We start from the raw sequence: 18,334 nt of genomic DNA on the forward strand, positions 1-18,334 counted from the left end.
AACTTTTAATAAGAGTTTATTTAATAAATAAATCAAAGAGTTCAGCTATAGTCTCTCCTGAAGAAGATCAACTGTTTTATGAGAGTTTATGATTAAAGAGTTCAGCTAAAGTCTCTCGAAGAAGATCAACTGTTTAATGAGAGTTTATGATTAAAGAGTTCAGCTAAAGTCTCTTGAAGAAGATCAATAGCTCCAGACTCTCTGTTCTCAACCTTTGCGACCAGGTTCCTGGAATCCAGGTTCAGATTCAAATATTAGTACAAAGAAAAATAATAATTTAAAGGGACTGTTATTGTAATTTCAAGCAACTCTCAAAATAAAGAGGGGTCCGTTGCATACACGGGGTCGATTCACAAGGGTTCTCTTTAAACCTGGTTAATAATGTTCTTCTAGCTTGAAGTATGTCAAGTTTGAACCATTTAATCCCTTGTTTCTGCAGCGGACACTTTCCGGTCACTTCAATAGAAAACCCAGGATTTAAAATTATTAATTTTAAAGATACATGGATATTTTGTTCAATCTTTATAAGGCAAAGCTTTAAAAGGCGAGTCACTTAAAGTTACGTCTTTCAGTTCAGTTTCCTCTTAACCATAGCCAATAACCATCAAGGACATCAAGAGATGTCAATTTTAAATCAAAATATATTATATTAGTCATTTTAAGTAATGCTTGGTTAAGGTTCTCAATTTGCGTCAGGAACGTCAGTCAACTGAAGATTAAAGGGGGAAAAGTTTAAGAAATTCTAATGAATAGCTCAAGCCAATCTACATTCTACTCTACTATAATTTAAAAAAATGAATCTGAAAGTCCCTGTCTAGCTTAGTGAAGCCTGTTCTGAAGTCCTCCAATAGTTCCTGTTTAACGGAGTAGAACTGAGTCGAGAACTCCTTGAGTTCAGGTTTAGTCAGGTTCTTAGTTCTCAGCTCCGTCATTCTCCTATTCACCAGGAGTCTCAGCTGATTATCCGCCTAGACAATGCAACTCAGATAGTAACAACTAACAAGGTTAAATTTATGTGGAAATACTGGCACGACATTGCGACATTGTAATTTTCTCCAGCTGAATTGGGGAAGTACAGATTCCTTTTTCTTTTTATCATCTTCAGAAGAAAAAAATAAGGTTTTCTTTGAATGAAATTAAAAAAAAACCTGAGATTCACAAAAATAAGACAAAGGCCATGGCAGTCATATTTACCAGTTCCTGACGTATATTTCATTTTGATTCTTGAAAATAAATTCCTAACCTTTCTGTTCTTAAATATTTGCGGAGGGCAAAGAGCAGAATGGGAAAGGGGGGGGGTGATGGTGGAGAAAGTATACTAAACGAAAGAGGAGGGGGGGGGGGATAAGGTGGTGGTTATGAAAATTAACCTGATGCACAAGGTTGGCTGAGCAAGCTATTCTATCCTTCTCCTTCTCTTCAGAATCATCTTGCAAAGGGATTTCAGGATAACGCAGAGCTGTTTTAACTACACTCTCAACCATCTCTAAAGTAACAATTGACAATGACAATGGGCGTAACAATATCAATAACAATAACAGCAATGACACTTTTTTAAAAAAAATTCGTCCTTTTTTAAATTTTGCTTATCCCACTGTAAGATCTCCACATATCTGAACGTCGTCTTGTTCAAGATATCTCCAAACCAAACGCGGAATAACGAGGTGGCAGAAACTCCCAGGAGAGAAGACAGTCAGCTGATGTCAAGATGATTCTCATTACAAATCATAAACAATTCAACAGTGATAATAAAGGTTTTTTACTCTTAAATTCAAATATTTAACCTTTAATAGCTGCATATTAGGCTTATTTACCCGATAGTTTGTAAAAGTTTTATGTCCTAAACTTAAAGTTTTATCTGAGAATACAGCAGTTAAAACGTAGCCAGCTTTTTTCTTTTTATAAAAATAACTTGATATTTTACTTTCAGAATTAGAATGGGTTGATTATCCCATTCCGTTCAATCGAAGTGTTGCTCAGGTTGCGTTTAAGCAAGGTTTATAAACCATCGAGGGGAGGACGGCCAACCACAACTATTTCTCGTCCGAGCCACATTCTTCACATTTTCTCGTCTGAGCCACCTCGAAATCATCGTCCTTTCAATATTATTTTTTTTCGAGTGTCTAAATCGTTCCAGCTAAAAATGTTTTTAAATTGAATGAAAGTTTTCAAGTTTAATGTCTTTAAAAAGCTTCACCTTTATTACGCGCATTTTCAGATATTCCTGGTGTTTTGTTTTACGATGAAAAGTCTAATTATATGCTAAATTCTTATCGGAATAAGTTCAAGAATTTCCGATAATTTACGAGGAATTTTGTTTGTTTGTTTGCTGAAAATAAAACCCATCACGATTATTCCACATTTTGGAGAGTGCTACGAAAAGTAGCTCTATACAAATATATGATATTGTTTGATTTTTTCGTTGTTTAATAAAGTTGATATGAAGAAGATATTCCTGGTGAAGAATGCCGCAAACAATTCCGAGTTTATGAACTAAATTTTGAACTATATTGAAAACCGTAGAATTTTTCAGGGGAAAATGATAGGCAGAGGTATGCCAAATATTTTGCTATTTATTTTATATCGCCAAGGTTAGCCATTAAGGAGGCAGAAGAGATTTAAGTTTAACCTAAATTAATTTTAACATTATTCTCATGGGTTTGAAGATTCCAACACGATATAATCATTGCATTGCTTTAGTCCATTCATATTTTATGCCCTAACGTCGAACGTGGCCAGATTTTTAAAAATTAGTTTAATTTTCGAGAATTGGAAACTTTAAAACACATAATAATTGACGGACAAGGATTTCGAGGTGGCTCGGACGAGAAAATGAGGAGAATGTGGCTCGGACGAGAAATTGTTGTGGCTAGCCACTCTGAACAGCGTCAGTGTCATGTCAAATTACTATAAAACTATCTTGAGAACCCACCGTTGCCTAAGGTACTCATAATTACTCCGACCGTTTACCCGCGCTTTGTCGTAAATAACGATTTCAGCTATTTATCCCTATAAAACTGGACCCACTCAACTTAGCATCTCAATACCAAGCTAAGAACAATATTCCAGAGTTCCACAATAAAAAGTTGAGACAAATCGGTTCTAGGGGTTCGTTAGGAGTATGATCGGAAATACAGAGATTACAACTTGATAAATAATTTTATTTCAATAATCATATTTACCCGAGTTTACAGGTTTGTTCTTCTCAACTTTAACTGCGAATGAGAATTTCTCCCAGGGGTTCTTAATAGGGTTTGGGGGCTCTAGGCTCTGGAACATCTTCTCAATTACAGAGTCAGGTACTCGGCTTTCCCTGGATTTCCGCGCTAATTATCCTCTAACCATTTTAGTAGAACAAAAACTATTTTTCCAAAACAAACTTCCTATTCAACAGGAGGATAGTGGTTCTTCCTATTCAACAGGAGGATAGTGGTTCTTCCTATTCAACAGGAGGATAGTGGTTCTTCGTTGTTTTAAAACAACCCTTAAAGGAATAATTCAATGACTAAAAAGAATTTAGAAATTACTGAATGAATTAAGGTAAAAAAACTGTTTTATCCGAGGTATTGTCAGAGAAAACTCAATTATTGTATGAAATATGGGTTGCTCCTTCTTCCTACCGAGATGTTCATTGGGATAATTTCCTGCTGGTATTAAGTTGAAGAGCAGTGGTTAGCTCAGATTGAAAATATATTTCAGCAAACCCTGTACAGTGTTTTCTCGCAACCTTAATTTCAGCATTTAAATTTTTTTTTGTAGGTTCATCTTATCACAACACGACACATCACAAATAAAATCAAGTGAAGATCTGAAAGAAAACCCAAAGTGAACCCCCCAGACTGCCTTCTTACAGTTCAAATGACATAGAATAAAAATATGTATCTCCTTTTTTGAAAAATTAAAAAACTAAGCTTACACATTGCACATGGTACATTAATCTAAAACATGAATTTAATCCTAAAATTTCAAAAAAATTTTGACAATCATAGTAAAAGATGAAAAGTATGGCAAAGATGAGGAATTGAATATTGATCTCAAAGTAGTCAATAAAAAAATAATGCTCATTTTCCTGATAAAATTCATGTCTCATGCTCGACAGATAATTATTATCATCAATAATAAATACTGTTTTTGAAGGTTTTTCATTAATTTTATCACTTTTATCGCTTTTATCACTTTTTATACTTTCACTTGTTTGTAATGTTTCCGAATGACAAGTATTATGGATGAAAAATGCATCAATTTTGTCAATGAATTCATTATCATCGAGATCACAATCTTTATTCAAAGTTTGGCAGATCTTTATCTCCAGGGCGTTTAGAATTTCCCCCCGGATTTGTTTCCATAGTCCTGGTTGCTCCTTGAGTTCTGCTTGCTCCTCTGAAAAATAAAAAAAGTTTTTACAATTTAAAAACAAAATTTCCCCTGCCCGAGGGCTCAGTCTTTTGGAAGTTGACAGTTCTATTATTATTTTTAAAATAAAATCTAATCTTCACGTTATTTTATAGAGGCAAGTTGTCCTGTTGGCATATGAGATTTAGCATTACGCATGAATTAAGACATCGTAAACCCTGAATATGTATTTTCCATTAGGAATATTTAACATTTATGAAATATCTACCTAAAGGTACAAGTTTATCGTAGCAGACATGAACAACGTTCAGGTTTCTCGGCTCAGCGTAATTCTTAAACAAGGCGGAGAAGGTAGATTTACCCGTCCCTGGTATACCGAGCAGTACCAGGATACAGACAGAAGATCTTTCACACATTATCCAAGGTGTACCAGGATGCAGACAGAGATCCTTCACACATTATCCAAGGTGTACAAGGATACAGACAGGAGATCCTTCACACATTATCCGAGGTGTACCAGGATACAGACAGAGATCCTTCACACATTTATAGATCTGGAATAGGGTTTAAGAATAAGCAGGTATTTGGAACAATAGCAATTCACGAATATACAAATAAAGAACATTTTTACAAAATATTGAATATTGGTTGTATTTCTTTACAAAGGAAGTTGCTGTTCAAGTCAAAAATTGTTGAGTTCCTGTTCAAAACAGAAATAGTTGAGTTACTGTTCAAAACAGAAATATTTGAGTTTCTGTTCAAAACAGAAATAGTTGAGTTACTGTTCAAAACAGAAATAGTTGAGTTTCTGTTCAAAACAGAAAAAGTTAAAGGGACTGCAGACGTAATTTTAAGTGACACTCCATCTATAGAATGAAATGTGCCATAACCTATGCACTTTAAACCTTTGTCTGGGACTGTGACATGTCCGATGCACTTTACACCTTTGTATGGGAATGTGACATGTCCGATGCACCTGAAACCTTTGCCTAGGAATGTGACATGTCCGATGCACTTTAAACCTTTGCCTGGGAATGTGACATGTCTGATGCACTTTAAACCTTTGCCTGTGAATGTGACATGTCTGATGCACTTTAAACCTTTGCCTGGGAATGTGACATGTCAGATGCACTTTAAACCTTTGCCTGGGAATGTGACATGTCCAATGCACTTTAAACCTTTGCCTAGGAATGTGACATGTCCGATGCACTTTAAACCTTTGCCTGGGAATGTGACATGTCCGATGCACTTTAAACCTTTGCCTAGGAATGTGACATGTCCGATGCACTTTAAACCTTTGCCTGGGAATGTGACATGTCCGATGCACTTAAAACCTTTGTCAGATCAAGGATGATTGAATTAACCTAATTTTTTCTTGCTATGATGGAGAACTTACGAATTTTATCCACAAAAACAGTTGTAAAAGTTTGAAAAATTTGTGTGCAAGTTGTTTTATAAAAAGTTTTTTTTGTACAATTTATTTATACACAGAATTTAGAAACTAAGTCGACATAAAATATCAAATTCTTAGAATTATTTTTCGATAATAATAATAAATAAATACTAACTGTAACAGATGTCAAAATAAAAAAAAACTTGCCCCTTTGTCGCATTTTTTGACTCTATGTCGTTTTACCCTTTGTCGTTTGACCCTTTGTCGTTTGACCCTTTGTCGTTTGACCCTGTGTCGTTTGACCCTTTGTCGGTGAACCTGAAATTACGCTTGCAGTCCCTTTAATTAGTTTAAAGGTAGAACTTCTGCTGACAAGCACTGAACCCCTTCTCCATATATTCTGCTTTAGTAACACATAGATCGGAGAAATCCGGGTCCTTGGCTAAACTAGCTCCACCCTTCCAGGCGTATCCAATAGGGTCATCATCCATACGGACCACAACCTTAATTATTATTATTAACAATCAACCTACAGACAAAGTACCATGATGACCATGTAGGTAGGTTATAATTCAATGAAAGCAGGGTTGAGTTCAGATCTCACCTGAATTTGTTTAGAATTCAGTGTGTCAGTATATGCCAGGATTGCATACGAAAATAAATAATACACTTCTGCAAGAGCTTACATTTAAGGCGGTATACATTCCGCTAAAACCAGATAATTTTTGTCAAATTTCAAAATAAAATACTAACAGTAACAATTAGAACTACAAGATTTTTGTCTGATTAAATAATAGTCAGTAATAACCGTTCAAGCCTTAATCCTAAAATGTATTGGCAGAACTAGTGAAGTTTGTTTACATTTTCTTGTTTCTTTTCAACTAATATTTAATATTTTTAAGATTAGCGATCACAGCTTCTAAACATTATTAAATCAGTTGTGCATTTTTAGAGATTTTTAGAATAAAAAGGACTTTTAACTTTAAAGTGATCTTTTAAAATTTGCAAAAAGTTGTGAAGAAGATTACTTCAAATCTTTTTAGTTTAACCTTCATTAAATCTGGAGCAAGAGCTCGTATCTCTGTCTCCAATCTGTCCTTGTATCCAGAAAACAGAGAGTTACCCCCAGTCAAAACTATATTCCTGAAAAGTGCAAAATAAAAAAAACCGCTTTTTCATAATCAGTTCTGATAATAAACCCGTATCAATCATGTCAAAACTAATTTGTTCAGATTAAATTTTTTTTTGCTTTGTTAATAAATCTGAGGCTGTTTTTAAACAGTACAGTAAATAATCAGGGGTGTTTCCTTACTCGTATTATTGTATGAACATTGTAAACCATACAACCAGAGGATCTGATAATGTTTATGTACACTGTACAACCAGGGGATCTGATTATGTTTATGTACACTGTAACAACTAAGGGATCTGATTATGTTTATGTACACTGTACGACCAGGAATCTGATTATGTTTATGTACACTGTACAACCAGGGGATCTGATTATGTTTATGTACATTGTACAACCAGGGGATCTGATTATGTTTATCTAACTATACAACCAGGGGATCAGATTATGGTTATGTACCTGTACAACCAGGGGTGTGCACTCTCCTCACAAGCTGCTATGGCATGTACAACTGCCTCTGGTATACCCAACTGTTGTATTCCAATATCACAAGGATGGAAGAGTATCTCAGGAACCATAAACCGCTCATTGTTCATCCTAAGTAGCAAAAAAAATTCTCCAAACGCTTGTTTTATTAATATTACCATAAAGCAAGACTAAACAAGAAAACGGCCTGCGCGAAAGAAAAAACGACGACGACGACGACAACAACAACAACAACAACGACAACAACAGTGATCATCGAAACATTTAATTTTTAATTTAATAAACTACCTTCAACAAAAAAATGTGTATAGAAATTTGAACCTGATAATTTGTTCCCCATCCACTGGTTTTCCGGTTGATTCGGAGTTAGGTTTCATATATCCTCGTCTTATTGTCGTAAAATCTAAATATTTTTTTTTAAATGTAAAAAAAAAACAATATTTCCATCAGTTTAAGACCCCTGAGCCCGAAAGCTATGAACTGGTATGGTTTTGAAACTAGTAATGGAAATTGGGTTTTACGAAGGAAGCAAAGTAATTTAGTAAATAAATCAATATTTTAATTTAGAAATGGTTAATTTTGTATTACCTTTTGTTTTGGTTTGTTTCTAAAATTAAAGGGGTAGTTGTCTGGGGCGTGCGAGGGCATTTGTGTGTGTGGGGGGGGGGGGGGGGGGGGGAAATGTTAATAAATTATTTATGTCATACTGTGGTTTAAACTTCAAGGGGTGAAAAACAGGCATGGAAACGTTTCTTAAAAAATATCTTTATTTTCATAGGAACGATATATATTATAAATAATAATATAATGATCAAATGTATATTAACACTGAAGGCAGTATTGATTAAAGCTTTTTTACTAGAGATGGAAAAGTTAAGATTTATTACATAAATAAGGATGTAAAATCTATATTTAAACTGAAGGCATTATTGATAAAAGCTTTTTCGATGAAATTTTTTTAGTTAAGGGAAAAAGTGAGGTTTTAAAGTATTTTTTTCATATGGTGTACTTAAATGGAATACATGCGTAATTTCAAGTAACCCTCCATTTATTAAGTGACATATCCGATATACCTTTGAAACCTTCATTTCTCCATCGTTTCTGAAGCAAGAAATGCATGAGTCACTTTTGTAGAGAAACCACAAATTAAAATGATCAGTTTTCAAAATGGGAAACATGGATTTTTAATACAATACTTGATCAGACAAAGCTTTGAAGGGTATTATTGTGAATCGGAATTTAAATTATGTCTGCAGTCACTTTAAACCTCTCAATTGATTCTACATTAATTAAACTGCTTTGTAGGTTTGTGAACTTTGAAGAAATGAAAAGAAATTTACAAAATGATTTAAAAAAAAGAAAATGAAGAATCCGAATTTTTTTTTCTCAACAAATCTCCAGATGTAATATTAAATAAGCCCCTCTTTTACGCCCAGGTATTGTAGTATTAGTTAAGATAATGCAAATGACCTGTTTACTCTAAGAGGAAATGTTCAATATGAGCAAAATATCTTATTGCATGAGTCATCCAATTTGTTCACAGAGCAAAGAGCAAATAATAATAGAGCAGTTGGAAATCAAGCAGATGTTGCAGCGCCAATTAAAATAGAAAAAAATTTACAAATTAAGAACTCGTGGATTTCGTTAAACCACAAACTCTCTTTCATTTCCGTCTCTATCTAACCTGGGAGAACGTAATCTCTGACGATTGTATTTAAGGAACCACGGGATTTGGCAATTTCAAAATCCTTCTCTACATCTCTACTCACAAAACAGCAATCTTCTAAACACAACAAAATATTCAAAACATTTATTATATCTTTTTTTCCAGAAAATTTAAATTTAATTTATTACCTTTACATGCGTTCATAACAAAGGTTTCATCAAGAACATGAAGCTGGCGGTAGGAAATAATTTCCTACAAAGTACCCAATAATCAAAACAAGATTTTAATGGAGTTTTTTACTTTGCAGCCTATTTGAGATAATTTTAACTCTTTTTTTAAAGTTATTGACGGGAATAATAGTATTGATTAAATTTCTGTCCTTAAGATTTGATTTGATTTTCGTAATCTAGAAATTGCTTTCTGTATTCTAGAAATTGATTTCTGTATTCTAAGAATTGATTTCTGTATTTTAGGAATTGATTTCTGTATTTTAGGATTTGATTTTACCAATCTAGGCATTGAAATCTGTATTCCAGGAATTGATTTCTATAATTTAGAAATTTATTCTTCATTCATTTCTGCATTTTAAGATTGATTTCTGTATTCATGATCTGACTTCTGTCTTAAAGGAATTGATTTCTATAATCTAAGAATTGATTTCTAAAATCTAAGAATTGATTTCTTTATTTTATGAATTGGTTTTATTACCTTTAAATGATTTGTAAGAAGTTTCCCTCCAACATCTACTCGCTTAACAGCTTCACGTACTCGTTTACCTAATCAAATCAAATCAAATCAAATCAAATCAAATCAAATCAAATCAAATCAAATCAAATCAAATCAAATCAAATCAAATCAAATCAAATCAAATCAAATCAAATCAAATCAAATCAAATCTCAAATCAAATCAAATCAAATCAAATCAAATCAAATCAAATCAAATCAAATCAAATCAAATCAAATCAAATCAAATCAAATCAAATCAAATCAACTTGTCATAAACTGAACAAAGTTTTTAAAACTTTGAAAAAAGTGATATTTGAATTTACCTAAAACATATGGTACAATATGAGTAAAACTGTATCCAGACTCAATAACCAGACAACATTTCTCATCAGGATTATCTAACCAAGAAAATATATACATTTTTTCAGTTCATCGGGAACTTAATTGTACGGGAGCTCAAGCCGGCGTTTAAGTATCGAATGTTAACTCTGCTTATTATCTAAATATATCATCTATGTACGTTTGTATGGATGCCCGATCATAACTCATGAACCCCTTGACAAATTTGCCTTAAATTTTGACTGGGGAAACCAGGAAAACCACGGGAATGTTCTTGGATTGGTTTTTAAATTTAAAGTTGAGTGGCCCCACTTTTATAGGGGAGAATAGCAAAAAACGTAATTAACGACTGTGGAACTTGAAGAATTCTAATAAACTTTCAATGTTCAGGATTTCTGAAAAACCTGGAGAATCCCTGTGATGAATGTGAAGAGGTTGGAGCGGAGAAAGTTGTAACTGAAACTACACATGGAAATTCGAACTTTCTCCTACGTTTCTAAAACTTATTTATCCTTATACTAAAAAGTCAATGTTCTGAATTATTTAACCCTATATATTCTTTTAATCTTATCAAGCCATGAGAAATGTTAATCATGAGCTGTTTTATATAAAAATTCTTTATCTTATTGAGATTTCAAAGGAAAGAAAGTTTTTAATTTAAAAAGTAAAGATTTTAGCTTGTATAACAATGATTTTAATTTGGAAAGAATAATTTTTACTTTGAGAACTATATATCGTCTTTTTCAGACGAAGAATGGGTTGATTAAATTTATAACCCGACTAAGTCTCCAGGTCTCATCTTTTACGAGGTTTATAAAACATCTTTCTAAAAGAATGATTTCCTATAATACAAAAGGTCTTGAGCCAAAACTTTGATATATGTAATGATGTTATATAATGGTGATACAGATCTTAGATTAAACGTGTTCTCCCTAACTTCAACCATCCTACAAATCTACCACCTACAACATCATCCTACAAATCTGTTACAAATCTTCATTCGTCGAGTATATGAAACTCAGGTGAACCATGCGAAATCATAAATAGACTTTGAACCAATTTAGTCTTGGAATGTTCATCGATAATATTATGCACATGCAGATACCTTAAATACATGTATTCAGGACCTACCCTGATAATTTCAGTTCACAGTGTGAGAGCTGAAGTTGAGGATAAACTACTTCAATAAAGCTTATATAAACACTCGTGTATTAATGTGGTGCGCTGGTTATAAGGGAATACTCGCCCTGGATATGAGTGAGCTTTTATGTTTTTAAAGTCTCAAAAACAACGTTACGAGTACAACGACTAAGCGCTGGTACACGGCTGGAGTAACTATGAAAACACTGGGCAACGCTGGGTTCCCAAGCTAGCTATTAAATATTATTATAAAAATTAGAGTATGGAAATATTTGAAATAACTTTCTTGCACGCATAGAAAAAACACATGTAAAGGCAAAAATTAAAAAAAGTTTTAAATATTTATTTTTCCTAGTTTGTTTTGATAGCAAGACAGGTCCCCTGCATGAGTTCTGAACAAGGATTTGAATCCATATTCTTCAAAGAATATTTCACTTAATCCCTCCTTTACACACATAAATCAAACTTTAAATAATATAGATTAATTTATACCGTTCTTAAAGAAACTGGGAGTGTAATTGTGTAAGTGTAAGTGAGGGGTCATAATTTTCAATATGCAATCTTGCTGGATCGTAATTTTCAATACACAATCTTGCAGGATCACAATTTTCAATACACAATCTTGCAGGCTCATAATTTCAAAGTGAAATCTTGCAGGATCAAGATTTTCCATGTGCAATCTTGCAGGATCAAAAATTTCAATATGCAATCTTGCAGGATCGTAATTTTTAATATGCAATCTTGCAGGATCGTAATTTTCAGTGTGCAATCTTGCAGGATCGTAATTTTTTATACGCAATCTTGCTGGATCGTAATTTTTAATATGCAATCTTGCAGGATCATAATTTTCAGTATGCAATCTTTCAGGATCGTAATTTTTAAATATGCAATCTTGCAGGATCGTAATTTTCAGTGTGCAATCTTGCAGGATCGTAATTTTTTATACGCAATCTTGCTGGATCGTAATTTTTAATATGTAATCTTGCAGAATCGCAATTTTCAATACAAAATCTTGCAGGATTATTTTTTCCATGTGCAATCTTACAGAATCATAATTTTCAATACACAATCTTACAGAATCATAAATTTCAATATGCAATCTTACAGAATCATAATTTTTAATACACAATCTTACAGAATCATAAATTTCAATATGCAATCTTACAGAATCATAATTTTCAATACACAATCTTACAGAATCATAAATTTCAATATGCAATCTTACAGAATCATAATTTTTAATACACAATCTTACAGAATCATAAATTTCAATATGCAATCTTACAGAATCATAATTTTCAATACACAATCTTGCAGGATCATAAATTTCAATACACAATCTTACAGAATCATAATTTTCAATACACAATCTTGCAGGATCATAATTTTCAATAAAACTCAAATTAAAGAGAAAGTTTAAGGTGTGTTCCTGTATGGATGTAAAGTTAAAGTAAGGTTCGGTAAACACAAGTTTAAGTTTCTCTGGATCTAAGTTGAAGGATTGTTTTCCAAACATATAATCCCAGACTGCTTTCTCATGGTCCCAGTTCACAAGATAACCTTTCTAAACAAACAACATTAAATATTTTTTTTCATTAGATTTTTTAAATATTTTTAATCTCGACCGATTGCTTGGTTTAACAAAAGGATCAATGATGACAAATATGAGTAGAGTAGCATTTGGAATACTTTAAAAAATCAAGAAGAATCCCAATCTAATTAATCAAAGCCGTTAGTCCTAACAGGATCTAATTCTTCATTTACTTGAACCAGTTAGAACAAGTTGTCAAAATAAAATTCTAACCTGAAAAGGAAGCATAAAAAACAGTGATGAAAGATCTCTACAATCATCTATTTGATCTCCTTAAAATATACAAAAATAAGAATATAAACCTTGAAATAATTTATTTTCCTTTTTTTTTTGAATTACCTATAAATGCTCGTCGTTTCTCTGATTTAGCCTTCATGATACAGTTCGGAATAATCCTGCATCAAACTGAACCTCAGAAAAACTTTTAGAAACAAATTTCTACCTTGCCATTACAGCTGATACAAATCGAACAAATAATAGCAATAAACAATAGCAGTCTTGGTAATGATGAATAATTAATGTAAAAAAATGTATGTTAAACATCTTTTATAAATCCACCCAGCATTTGAAATGAATGCTAACACATTCATACCAAAAAGATAGCACGCGTCTATGATGTAGCACTGTATTTAAGATGTAATAAAAAGCTGCGTTTTCATTGAGATAAACCGTTATATGTAAAGTAGCAATATCTGTTTGTTTTCATGTCCGATCATGATTCATGAACTCCCTGACCAGTTTAATTTAATTTTAATTGGCAAACTTGGTAGAACCTCTAGAACGTTCTTAGCTTGGTTTCAAAATTCTCACTCCAGGAAAAGCTGGGTTCCCAAATTGGTATTAAATAAATTCTAATATAAATAATATTTGCAACCATTGTCTTTGCAACTTTTTAAAAACAAACAATATAGAAGCTAAAAAAAATAAACAACTGTGACCTAAGAAAATATTTTTTTCTGAATCTAGACAAATAAGCCTTATCTTATCAATATGACAGTTTAGGGTTCAGTGATCCCCATAAATCTGTGGAATAAAAATACAAGAAGTTATATGTAGACCACTGTAGAACAGCCTCAACCCCTGGAATCTGGATCAGTAAAATCTATGGGCTCCAGGGTTTTTTCAGGCTCCAACTGGTGTTGAGCCCCCCCCCCCCCACAACAATAGCTGTCTACGCCCTGTGGGTTAAATTTAATTTGACTCTCAGTGTGATTCCTTGGAGTGGATTGGCTGGAAAACCCAGCTTTAATACTGCTCCCTCCATTCTCCAGGATAAAAGTATCCGATGTATCTGCTACCGGCATCTTTATATCATCTGAAACCATAAATGCAAATTTTATTTTACTGCTAACAGATATTTGATTGAATACAATTATATTTATCTCGACTAGGATTAGAGATAAGATATACAAGTTTGTTTACTAATTTAATTATGTGACCAAAATCTTATACTCTAATCCGTAAAAATTTGCAACCTGATGTGTGGTAAACTTTGAATATTTGATCCAAGAGTTGTTCCTATTTTAAATATAAAATGTTCAGGTTGCAAAGATATAATAATTAGAAACTAGAGATTGAGGCGAGTGTTTTTTTTTAAAACTTTAAACCAGGATTATTTCTTAATTGGAAAGATTTTTTTAACGTTTTTTGCACAAATCTTTCATTTGCAGCTAGTTTTAATTTTTCTGAAGAACATTCCTCGTTATCTCATTACTTATCTCTTTATCTCTAAAACAAAGAAGGGAATATATATAACAATTCTGTATGTACTTAATAGTGAATATATATATTATTCTATCTGAAGTTGGATGAAAATTTAACAACATCTTCATCTATTTGATCTGCTTGACCTTGTCCGCCTTAACCTTCTTCATGTATCCATCTCCTCTAACCTTGATATACCTAGGACAGGGTAGAATATAATAAAAAGATAAAACTAAAGGGACTGTAAGTGTAAATGTAAGTGACTCTCCATGCTAAGATGACAATACCCGATTCACAGCCGTACCTTTATCTGAATAATTTCGCTTTTCTAGGTTTAAAGTGATTAATTCTGATAATTCCTTTAGGGCTTTCTGCAGTAGAAATGCGCAACCACAGTTTTGAAAATTACAAACAAGATTAACTTCTAATTCATGCTTAAACTAGACAAAGCTTGTTTCGCTACTTAGCGATTTCCCTAAAGACCTAATATATGTACCGTGTGGTATTTCTCAGGATTGGATCGTAAGACTCCCTTCTCTCAACGCTCTTCATAATAAAAAGGAAGATAGTAAGGTTCCGAACGTTTATTTCTCTGAGCCTTCAATCTAAACAAGTTTAATAAACCCACAGAAAAAGCTTTGAGTGAAAATCATACAAATATAACAAATAATCCACTCAGGCATTAAAAAACTGTGGTTAGGAACCAATAAACGAATACATAATCATCAATCATACTAGAGTCAACCAATAAATATAAAATAATTACCACGGTGATCCCAGAATTCTGAACACGGAAAATACTTGCAAAACGAATAAACATATACTGAATATAAATATAACTATAACTCCGCTAGAAATCTTGCGTCTGCGCAGTCGGACTGTAAACAGTTCCTAAACCAGTTTCTTCACAATACATTCCGTACAGATCTTCAGGAGAAACTCAGAAATACGCAGGGGCGACAAACAGACTTTCTTCACGCAGCATGGCTCGCGTAACAAAGCTTTTAAGGGTACCGTTGTTAATCGGGCATTGCCATCTTTGCATGGAGGGACACTAAAATTACGCTTACAGTCTCCTTAAGCAAAACCATAATTATTTAAAAAAATTATTTAAATCATTAACTATTTAAAATGCACGAGATATGCAAAATCTTTTAACAATTGTGAAATATAACATTTTCCAGCTAGAAAAAGCCACCATCTTTCACATTATTGATTGGATAAAGGTTCAAAGGGTAGCGTAGTAAATAAGAGATGACCCTCTTTAAATGGAAAATCACATGAAATAACAACGTGAAATCCTTTATTATGTTTCAAAAACATCATTATCATTATCATTATCATTATCATTATCATTATCATTATCATTATCATTATCATTATAAATATCATTATCATCCTTATCATCATCATCTTAATCATCCTACATACGTACATACTTGGTTATAAACTGGTCTACATCAATATTCTGCTGAAGAAAACTCTCTGCAATATCATCACTCTCTTCTTCACTTGCTACAGAGAGTCGAACCAACCTAGAATGAAAAGTACATTTATCAACTGATAAGGTAAAAAAAATGTAGAGGTAAGGGAAGAGATGAAAAATAAAAAATATCACATTAGTGAAGAGTAATTAAAGGCCTATGGATCATATATGTATCCACAGATCTGAATGTCGTCTTGTTCAGGGTATCTCCAAACCAAACGCGGGATAACGAGGTTGAACTTTGCAGAAACTCCCATTAGAGAAGACAGTCATTCTACCTCGCCCACGGGTGAACCCATCTGTTATTTAAAGGTAAATGATATGATGTAATCTCGAGTTACATGATAAACTTGTTCTAACATTAACTTATTTAGCTCAAGTTTGTGCGGTCGATGAACTCCTTTACGACCTCCACCTAGCAGAGGACCTTGTATGTGTACCTTATCTTTACCCTGTATCATCTCAACCTATAATACTGACTGATTCTAGGCTCAACCTGCGGATCATTGATTTGTACTTATTTCATATATAAATAAATAAATAAACTGGTCAACCATCATCCCAAGATACTTGTCCCTGTGAATTATGTGATCAAACTGTTACTCTATCGATGAGTTGAAAGAAACACTAAATAAGCTGATATTCGATCTTCAATTCTACATATTTAGTCTTGTAGCTGTCTCTCGACCTGACTGCAAAGCAAGTGATCCTACCGCAAAGTATAGAGCTAGATCTATCCTATCCTACGGCTACGAACCCTCTGGTCAGTTCAACGTTGTAAGTGACAACTTCAAATGGCTTAAATTGTACGAATTCTTTAATTATTTTACGAATTTTATACAGATAGATTATTATACAAGTCGGAACTGATTTTATTATTTTTTTTTGTTTTGTTTCAGTTCACGACTAGAGGAGTATGAATACATCTTTCCTGAAATACATGCTTGAAAAGACTGTCTGTGTATTAAAGAGGTGCGCCAGGGTATTTTAGATGCTCCATTATGTTTGTATGCTTCCTACCACCTCCACCTGGGTACATAACCTACCCCAAGTTGGACCTAGAGCATAATGTAAATATATATTAACCTGTCTGCTAGTAGATTAGGTTCTACCCTAGCTTCGAGTTCTCTCAATCTGTCAATAGTACTCTGAAGCTCAGACTTCTTCTGGTGAAATTCCTTGAATAAATGGGACCGTTAACGACGTAGTTTCATGAGACTTTCCATTTGTAGCGTGCCGATTTACAAAGGTAGCCTTTAAACCTTTATCTGATCAATAATGTTAAAGATATCGTCGTATCATTATTCTGATGCAGAAATGCAAAATTGAAAATGACGAATTTTCAAAGAGAAAAATAAAGTATCTCATGCATTCTTTACCAGACAAGGCTTTTGAGGATACTATTGTCAATCCAAATGTATTACTTTGTGGAATTCAAATCAAGGGTCAAAGAATCTCTAGGCTTTGCCCAGATAAAGTCAATTGGCAAAGCCTAAGATTGTAATGAGTGTGAATACACTTGAACAATGAGCAGTAATAAACAAATCGTATTTGAACCCTTGGATTTATCCGTTTACCTGATATTTGCAAATAATTTCGTTTCTTGAAGATTCTATCTGAGTTTGTAGATCTTGATTCTCTAGAGCTTTCTTTTCTAGTTCTTCCCTCATACTGTTTATAGACTCCAGGAGGGAACCTAAAGGATAAATACTATTTTTAGACTCCAGGAGGGAACCTGAAGGATAAAGGACTGTTTATAGACTCCAGGAGGGAACCTAAAGGATAAATACTATTTAAAGACTCCAGGAGGGAACCTAAAGGATAAAGGACTGTTTAGACTCCAGGAGGGAACCTAAAGGATAAAGGACTGTTTATAGACTCCAGGAGGGAGCCTGAAGGATAAAGGACTATTTATAGACTCCAGGAGTGACCCTGAAGGATAAAGGACTGTTTATAGACTCCAGGAGGGAACCTAAAGGATAAAAAGACTGTTTATTGATCTAGATTTAACAGTTTGGTCAGGGAGAGGTAAAATATAAACAATAAGACACATATATTTCGCAGCTCTGCTCTTTATATACCTTTAATGTTGGTCTTAAACTAATTGTTCTACCTGTTTCTGCGTACTACTGTATTATTAATTATTAATGCTTAATTGCATACACCCCTAGTCCTCTAAACCGTCCACGAACCTTTACCGCATTTTTAATTCAATAACTATATGTTCCTTAAAAATCCAAGCTAAAATGATAACTTGAAATTATAATAAAAAAATTATGTGGATTCAAGATTTCCTTAAAAAGATAAGAACCAGTAACAAA

At 33.2% G+C, this 18,334-nt stretch overlaps 3 protein-coding genes across 11 annotated transcripts in view; all 3 read right to left on the reverse strand.

The window, feature by feature from the left end:
* LOC111701265 (L-seryl-tRNA(Sec) kinase) lies at positions 1-4,907 on the reverse strand. Its single transcript, XM_023472498.1, has 7 exons — positions 4,622-4,907; positions 4,070-4,380; positions 3,645-3,727; positions 3,183-3,313; positions 1,371-1,486; positions 811-968; positions 1-228 (listed from the first exon to the last, which is right to left on the reverse strand). Exons 1-7 carry the CDS (start codon positions 4,767-4,769, stop codon positions 126-128), a joined length of 1,050 nt encoding a protein of 349 aa, XP_023328266.1. The 5' UTR covers positions 4,770-4,907; the 3' UTR covers positions 1-125.
* LOC111700657 (actin-related protein 6) lies at positions 4,907-14,169 on the reverse strand. 9 transcript variants are annotated; one of them, XM_023472047.1, is made up of 14 exons: positions 14,039-14,169; positions 13,163-13,218; positions 13,037-13,095; positions 12,662-12,796; positions 11,584-11,677; positions 10,077-10,151; positions 9,736-9,803; positions 9,216-9,279; positions 9,046-9,144; positions 7,683-7,764; positions 7,335-7,472; positions 6,796-6,889; positions 6,086-6,249; positions 4,907-5,161 (listed from the first exon to the last, which is right to left on the reverse strand). In XM_023472047.1, exons 1-13 carry the CDS (start codon positions 14,146-14,148, stop codon positions 6,097-6,099), a joined length of 1,227 nt encoding a protein of 408 aa, XP_023327815.1. In that variant the 5' UTR covers positions 14,149-14,169; the 3' UTR covers positions 4,907-5,161; positions 6,086-6,096. The 9 variants fall into 9 exon arrangements, with proteins under 9 accessions (XP_023327815.1, XP_023327600.1, XP_023327745.1 ...); XM_023471832.1 differs by having other exon boundaries at positions 4,907-5,189; XM_023471977.1 differs by having other exon boundaries at positions 6,075-6,249.
* LOC111701337 (vacuolar protein sorting-associated protein 37A) overlaps positions 14,138-18,334 on the reverse strand; it is a 7,043-nt gene continuing 2,846 nt past the window's right edge. Inside the window, exons 7-10 of the mRNA XM_023472621.1 lie at positions 17,591-17,709; positions 17,100-17,191; positions 15,967-16,062; positions 14,138-14,725 (exon numbers count right to left, since the gene is read on the reverse strand). Coding sequence (XP_023328389.1) covers positions 14,656-14,725; positions 15,967-16,062; positions 17,100-17,191; positions 17,591-17,709 — 377 coding nt within the window. The 3' untranslated portion in view covers positions 14,138-14,655. The remainder of the gene's footprint in view (positions 14,726-15,966; positions 16,063-17,099; positions 17,192-17,590; positions 17,710-18,334) is intronic.

The sequence above is a fragment of the Eurytemora carolleeae genome, unplaced genomic scaffold (assembly GCF_000591075.1).
Source record: "Eurytemora carolleeae unplaced genomic scaffold, Eaff_2.0 scaffold101, whole genome shotgun sequence".
NCBI classification, from domain to species: domain Eukaryota; kingdom Metazoa; phylum Arthropoda; class Copepoda; order Calanoida; family Temoridae; genus Eurytemora; species Eurytemora carolleeae.